This window comes from Cystoisospora suis (assembly GCF_002600585.1).
Source record: "Cystoisospora suis strain Wien I chromosome Unknown contig_2436, whole genome shotgun sequence".
NCBI classification, from domain to species: domain Eukaryota; phylum Apicomplexa; class Conoidasida; order Eucoccidiorida; family Sarcocystidae; genus Cystoisospora; species Cystoisospora suis.
This window is the reverse complement of record NW_027155235.1, coordinates 1-8,026: the sequence shown is the minus strand read 5'-3', so window position 1 is coordinate 8,026 and position 8,026 is coordinate 1. Positions and strand designations below refer to the sequence as shown.

Below are 8,026 nucleotides of genomic sequence, written 5' to 3'. Positions count from 1 at the left end.
GCACGTCTATTCGCCCCAGTTTTTATCACTACAGCTGCTGCGACGTAGAACTTCCAAATCGGGCAGCAGAACCGATTAAGACTTGGTGTGCAGCCTTTCTCGAAGAGAGCCAGAAGATAAAGGAGAGTAAGTTTGTAAGGCGGTTGATCAGACAATGCGGATAACGAAACTGCTAGGGCAGGCTTCCTAGCTGGTGGACGAGAACTCCAGTACAAGTCCTTCTCTTGAACCTTCGTTGGGTGCATGATTGATTTCAAGTTCTTCGGAAGCAAAACACTTGCTTAAAGTCTCCTAAGTAAGTCCGCACAACTCCGCGGAAACGGAAACGAGACCATTCCACACACTATAAATGACATGCAGCCGGTATCTACCCCGATAATGACTTTGACAAGGCAAGCGTGATTGCACACTACCTGACTAGAGAACCAAAAAACTTGTAAGTGAACTGTCGCTACATACAGAACCCCTGCAGACGCCTCTAAAACGGCGGCACACACCGATGAAGCCATTCCCCCTCCAGCTTCGAGATAAGGGGATCACAGAACCCCCGGCCGGCCACGCTACACGTAGACCAGAACAATCCGGGGGACTGTGACTGGCTGAACTGCTGAAACTCGTTGAAGTCGAAAGTCCAATAATGCTCCTCAACCGTCACCCTCTGGTTTGTCAGAGAAAGTTTCGTGGGATCTGAAAGACTGTGGAGCTCCGGACCGAGTTGCAACTCGGCCGTTCTCGCGTGTTCGAGCAGAACTGCGGTCTCATCCATGAAATGTTGATAATGAGAAGGGAAGGCTCTGTTGTCGCGTCCACGTTGCCTCCAAGCCAGAAAGACAGTTTCAGAAGAGCTTCGAACTGGTGAGAGGGGTTCCCATGCGGGTGACGGCACAGGGTATCTGGCTTTCGATTTCTTCTTTTTCGCCGGCTTAGTGCTCATTTGCGTCTCAGAGCGACACGCGCGCGGCGGTGCGCGGTCCGGATGACGCTGAAGAGGCGTCTTTTTGGAGTGAGATTTTTCATTGAAGGACGAAGAAAAACTGCGGCCCAGCAACGGCCGCTGGTGGGGCGCTTGACGAGCCCGTGAGGTCAGGGTGTTTGTACGGGGAATGTCGAGTACTTCATGTGATCTCCACGATGAGAAGCGGCGTGGTGGTGGCCAGGAGGGACGGGTCTCCAAAGCAGGAAAGTCCACGTCGCCAAAGAAGTCGGTACGGCAAGACTCTCCCGCACACTGGTCCTCAGGGTCCTTTCCTTCTGACACCCCAGAAAGAAGGGCCTGAGCATAGCTCCTCGGAGGACTGGACGTCCTATTTCTTGCCACGTCAGCATAGGTGAGACTGCGTGCAGCTCGGGTTGGGGAAGGTGGCTGGCTCTGAGCGAATTGTGAAGCCACCGGATCCTTTGAGGACGTAAGCATCGCCTCGCGGGCATCCTGGAGCAGAAATCCCTCTTCCGGCTTGTGGAACGGGAGCTCCATCTCGCGTTGCGAAACAAGATATAACCTGCTACCAAATGTGTCAATGATGTTGAATCGATATCCTTATGGATGCGATCGCCGGCTACCCAAGGACTAAAAAGAGAAATCGTAAAAGTTAGGGAGCGTCCCGGGGAGCAGACTTTGCTGGCCAGACTGAAAACCGAGCGTTCTCGTTACCAGCCGCGCCTGCACGATACACCGTCATCGACTCACAAGGCGTTCAAAGCCTGCGACGTCATGTGCGAGTAGTGTCCCGCACAGCATCGCCCAGTGTGCACACCACTATTCATGCACTCCCAATCTAAGTCCTGCAGCTCCTGTCCCTCCAGCGACTCACGACGATGTAGAGGGGGGCCCCCTGCTACATGGCAAGTCAAATGACGCGTACTTAGCCCTCACTACCCGGTGAATGCCTGCTTTCTGGGAGCTAGTTCAAACCTAGACCATGTACGGCAGGCACCAAGTAGGTGTGGCTTCGCAAACAAGGCACATCACGTCATGAGTTCTAGACGCCGGAGTTGTGTCTTGTCACGAAAGGCTCGGCAGTCCGGCCCATTGGTTCTCGCGGGCTCCTTGCTCTGCTCTTACGCTTCCTAGGTTTGCTGCTTCCTTGGCATGACGAAGAAAGAGAGCGTCTTCCCTTTACGGAAAGCCTCAGTACAGAAAAAGATTCTCATGGGATTCTCCTGTCGAAACTGCGGCTACAGGCCCGGTACCGCCGGGCGGATGGTAGGGGGCCCGGTGGCTTGAAGTAGCGGTGTCAGAAAGTGTGCAGAGTGAACACTGACACTGAATCGGTCGGCAGTTCCCCAGATCGGCCTGAGGCCAGATATCCAAAGTGATGAAAGTGCCCTTTTACGACTCGTTCCGCACCGCCCTTTGACAGCGTGACCAAAAACAAAAAGCTGCGTGTCTCAGCACACAAGATGTTGTGGTCACGGAGGTACGAAACGATAGAGCTATACACCCTGGGTGAGTGTAACTCCATGTTAATGCCGACACGACATTACTCCGCCGTGCCCTCTAACCCTCAAAGAAAGAATTTTCAAGGGATTGTCCGTAATGCAGGGACTCCCAAGAGTATTCCGAGGTCGAAAGTAATGCCGTATGCGTTAGTGGGGGCGTCCTGCGAAGTTATTTCTCTTCAAATTGTTTGGCAGTTACCGTGGTTTGTGAAAGGAGATGCTGCCAGGGTTGAGGAGTTTGGCGTTACTGTTTAGCCTCGGGTATCTCCCGGGAAACTCAATAAGATTTCTGATGAGAAACACGAAGTATGCGGGAGAAGTGTCGGCTCAACCACGCAACTCGGTCGGTCACGCACTCTCTTGCCGGTGACACTCCTCCTCAGCATGGTGACAGGTTCCGTACTTCTCCGCACGCCACTGGCCATACTACTCTGGTGTTCACGGGTAAGCACTTGATCACTCGTGGAAGCTCTCGACCATCGGGGCCGTCACTGACGTCTGCTGGCTCATCAGGACTGCCCTCTCTTCCTCCTTCCCACCAGCTGCTGAGCATCTATTTCGTAGTTTGCTCTGCTCCAGCCGTCCCAGCCCAACACGGAGCGCGTGAGCGGGCTGGCTTGAGACAACGACACTTAATGGAGACGCGGACGCCTTTGTTGTGAGGGCGGATCTTTCGACCTGGAGGCATTACCTCGGGCCCATGTTGCGAGTAGGCGTTCTCTGTGATCTGACGGTCACGAGGTTGCTTTCATCCTGTACTGCTGCTGAAAGCGCGAAGACAGACACATGCTGCACCGGAACGGACAACCGCCCACGACTGGGAAAGAAGTACCCTGCGGCCCATATCTTGTGTCCCACCGCGTCGAGTTCCCAAACATAGCAGCAGTATACGCCTGCGGATTATTGATATCGCTCTTACCTGTGATACGAGCTTTTACTCACTGGGATTAACAAGCTCAGTCGAACCCAACAAATCACTGTGTAGTCCTGCTGCCTGACAACCGCTCATTCTAGACGTTCGTCCCGAAGACAACTGACACCCGCTTATTTCCAGCCTTCCTTACTGGGAAGGCGATATATCACTGTGCATCTACGGCCTTTTCTCGCGGTCATGAGGGACTGCCGTCCGATACCTAAGCGAACTCCCCAAAATCGATTGCTGCACCGTCTCTCGCGCTTCGGCTCAATCTAATCATTTTCTTCCCCCGCCGAATCTAGCGTCGACTCTTCAGGGCATGCACATTCCGTTCGGGAGCGAAGTCGGCGGCGTGGTTGGACTTGATGAAGCTCCACAGTACAAGACCACTTGTGGCGGGCCGCACCGGAGTCGGCAAAGCGTGTACCCACAACGCACGCTTGTCTCGTCCCCACCTTGAAGGAGTCCGCTCGTACCTAAGTAATTCAGTTTTCTGCTGGTCAACGCTAATGAAAAAAGAGTCAACACGCACCCAGAGAAAGGAGCCCCCTCATGCGGGGGGGGGGGTGGATTATGAGTACCCTCCCCTTGTGTAGGATTCTGTTTGCATGCCTGAAGATTTTTGGCTTCCTTGTGTTCCTGCGGCTGGGTGAGACCCATTGATTTCCCTTCTCCCGTGCTCATTTCTGTTGGTGGGGTGCCTCGCTTTGTGTACGTGACGGGTCTGTTTCTTTCCTCATCCTTCCGTCAACAGTTCAGCATGACCGCACACTTCGTTGATCTCTACGACGTACGATGATGTATAATGCCCCGGGAATTCGCAATCAAGAATATCACGTGGAGCCTCTCAGCGTCGTTTCGTTTGCCAGCGGCTAATATTCTACTTAGGCCTGTGCAGCTCCGCGCATCTAGGCCGCAGGATGAGGTTTTCGATCGTCGCGTGCATGAGTTCCTCGTCTGATGCTGCCGGGTGGCTTCTGTCCCCGTTGTGGATCCGACAGCAGTTCACTACTCGAGCTTCCTTGGCGAAAGGACTTCTCAAGCTTGATTCAGTTACTACGTCTACACTAGTAACATCAGCGGGGAGGTTTCTGAGGAGGGGGAGATGAGCTCTAATTCGAAGTAAAAGACGATGAGAAAAAAAGACCTGAGACAAAGGAAGGGTAGAGTTTAGGTAGAGCTGGAAAGGAGTGATTAAGCAGTTCATCTCTTCCTGTTAACAATCGGACACGAGAGAAGAATGATGTAAAGGGTGAAGAGATCAGATCGAGATGATCGTCTTTTTTTACCTTTTCACGTCGGGAGACAGACTTTCTCGTAAACAGGCGGAAGTGTTTGGAACTCAGAGGCTCTATCCTCTTCAACTGTATAAAGGGAAGGGTGAGAGCTTCTCGTATAGATCCTTTCTATATAGAGGATGAAAACTTCAATAGAGATCTAAGGCAGGCACGTCTTCTTCTATAAGGAGGGATGATGGGCAACTTGAGATCTAGTACATGTTTATTTATTCAGTCTAGTAGCATGTCACTTACGTACAAGAACCGCACCCTGGGCTCGTGAATCAATAGAGATCATGCAGGAACCAGAAGAAGTTTCGCGGGAGGGGTTTTTCTTCTTGGATGATAGTGACGTAGAGTCAGATCGGACTGGAGAAAAAGAGAGAATCCATGGTGTTGTCTCTCATGAAGGATATGCTTCGCAACACTTCCCTGCTGTCGAGGTTTCTCCGCACACGTTACTTGATTTGTTTCGCGTGGACGAAGAGAGACGACGAGATGAAGAGAAAGAAAAGAAAGATATAAACTGTAAACCTGCTCTCCCTCCTGGAGAGATACAGACTTCGACAAAAGAAGGACAAGGCCAGAGAGAACCGCATGCAGAGGAGGGAAAGAGGGAAGAGTTCCTTCCAAGACCGAGCGTATCAGAGACAGATGGTGAAGAACAACACGCAGGAGATGAAACTGAAGAGAAAGAAGGGACTCAACAGGGCCAAGCACGTGAAACCAAAGGAATCTTTCTCATGGCATCAACAGAGGATGGCGCTAACTTGTGTGTCTCGGACTGGGATGTTTCTAAGGGGAACAGACTGAATTCGATCTCCACTCATGGAGACCCGCGTGGTGCTTCTCCCTCTGATCCTCAGCCGGCCTGTTCGTCTCACTGTTTATCCTCCGATGTAGAAGAAATACAGTCGAATTTACTCCCCCTTTCTGATCCGTCTCCTTCTCACCCCCACCTTCCGTCTCTCTCCCTTGTTCGAGAGTTAGATAATGTTTTTTCATCGTCTTCTAATTCTCGGCTCTCTGCCGCTTCTTCCTCGTCTAGTTGCCTGGTACCTACGTCCTCTCCGACCGGCGTCGATTCTTCACAGATGATCGAGGAAGCTTCGCATCATTGCGAGGCTCCGGCAGTTCTCTCAGATACTCCTCTCTTCTCTCATTCGCCTTCTGAAAGAAAGGAAGTGAGGCCCACACACACGGATGGACCTCCGTCAGATCATGTCTCAGAAGGGGAGACAGAGGGAGGAGAACATCAAGAGAAGAGGACTAAGCCAGATGGCGCTTCTGCGAAAGAAGGAAGCTGTATGGTTGAATGTCTTGGTGGATCGGCCTTGAGAGAGAGAGCCGAGGAGGAGACCGAAGAGGAAGAGGAGAAGGAGAGGATTATTGAAAGTAAAGAAGACAAGGAAGAGAAGAAGGAGAGTACTGTTGAAGCAGGAGAGGAGGAGGAAGTGAAGACGGAGAATTCTATTCAAAGAAAGGAGGGCGAGAGGCACCAAACTTGTGCGTTCGGCGATCTCGGTGAGTCTCTTACTTCGGAAAGAGACGAGGAAAGCACCCCCTCAGAGAGGAGACCAGCAGAGGGTTTGATAGGCTTGAGAGAAGAAAACCCAAGAGCAGATGACAGAGAGCGGACAGAGGGCGGCGATGACGGGACGAGGGCATCCGAAGGGGAAGATCTAAAGGAAGAAGGAAAGATAGGAATCGAACCTGCGACGGACACAGCAGCAAGACCGATCGTAGAGACACTACATGAAGAAAGGACAGAGGAGAGAGAGAGTGAAGGGACGGATATTCGAAGTCGTGAAGAGACTGTTATAGGAAAAGAACACAATGGAAGAACGGACTGTGAAGCCTCTCGCGGGGACGAAAGTGAAGAAGATTCTCGTCGAGTTGAAGGAGAGAAAGTGAATGAGACAGAAGGAAGGGAGAAGGTTAAAGGACTGATCCGGGCAGAAGCTCTCCGACAACAAACTCCACATATGTCTTCTGCTTCTTCTTGCTTGTCTTCGTCTCCCGTTCATGACGCCCCAGTTCCTCCTGCTTCTTCTTCAGACGCCGTGCTTCGAGCTGCGGCGGCTGCTATAGTTTGTAAGGGAGAGAAAGAAGAAGAAGTGGCCAGTCGTATGACTAGCAGGACGTTAGAGACTACCTATCCACCCAGTGGGCATCCATCACGACATCCTCCTGCCGCAGTCGGGTTGAAAGGAAGAAGGCGGGAGACAGGTCATGCAAAGAGAGAAGGAGTCGATTTAGAAGAAACGGATAGTAACAGAGTACGGAGAGATGTACAGAAAAAATCGATTGATTTGCTACTTGGTAAGTTCTCGAGTTCTTTCGTGTATTGCTTTAAGCACATCTTTATCAGGCTTGGCCCCTGCATGCTCTGTATATGATATTCAAGGGTCTCATGCACATCTACCTGTACACCTATATGTATGTAGAAGAAGGAGTCCTTGCTGTCATCGCATTATACATCATGTATACGAGGTGTTCCGGTGTCTACAAGTATACAGGTTGCTCTGTAAATTCTTCATAGCTGAAACTGCGTCCGTTGGCAGGTCTGTCTGTAGTCTTTGCCAGCAGTACTGAAAGAACAGAGTGACGGGTATATGGAGGCCACATGACGAAGAGAAAGATTCCGCTTTCCGAAGCAAGAATCATGAGAAGATACGTGTGTTAAGACCGTGTAGAGACATGCACGTAGAAGAGAACATATGATCCGACAGCGAGGAGAGAAGGAGAGAGAGCCATCAGACGAAAAGAGTTCCTGGTGTATAGCCACTGATGTCGAGAAGTCACTTGCTGTTCTCTCGCGTATGTCTACAGTGCGCTGTGGGACGTTCCAGGGTAGGGAATCTAAAGCGACTTCTTCATAGACTAGGGCGACACTCTAGAGGTGATTTGAGTGGTAGTACGTCATTTGGATGGCTTTGCTGTATACCCCTTTAGAAGTCTTTAATGGACTGGAGTCCCTATTTTCTTACATCCGTTTGTTTGACACTCATCTGTTTTTGTCTCTCGTCTGTTTTCCTTCTATTCTGCTGACGGGGTGACGGTGCGTACGTTCATTCAGCGTCGCCATCTTCAGAGGCTTCTCCAAGTGAAGCAAGCAGTGGACAGCCCACTCCATCGATGTATGTGAGATTACAGAGGCAGATACAGCAACAAGAGGCGCATGCGAAACGTTTACAGAAGGAGGTAGAAGATCGGTCCAAGGAACTCGAAAGGATTCAGCAAGAGTATAGAGAAGTTCAGGAGAGGTTACGAGAGGAAGAAGAGAAACATTGGGCCTCTGTGACAGAGGCGCGAACACTCAAGGATACCTTGAAGCTTGCTGAACAGGAGAAGACACGGACGTATGAGGAGACGGAGAGGGTTCGTCGATGCT

General features: G+C 51.2%; 1 protein-coding gene across 1 annotated transcript; it reads left to right on the top strand.

The window, feature by feature from the left end:
• Window positions 1-3,919: 3,919 nt before the first annotated feature.
• Window positions 3,920-8,026, top strand: CSUI_005078 (uncharacterized protein; the record flags this gene model as incomplete). The annotated part of the gene is made up of 2 exons (XM_068065257.1): window positions 3,920-6,954; window positions 7,712-8,026. Coding segments are annotated over exons 1-2 (2,341 nt in total), but the record flags the coding sequence as incomplete, so codon positions are not given.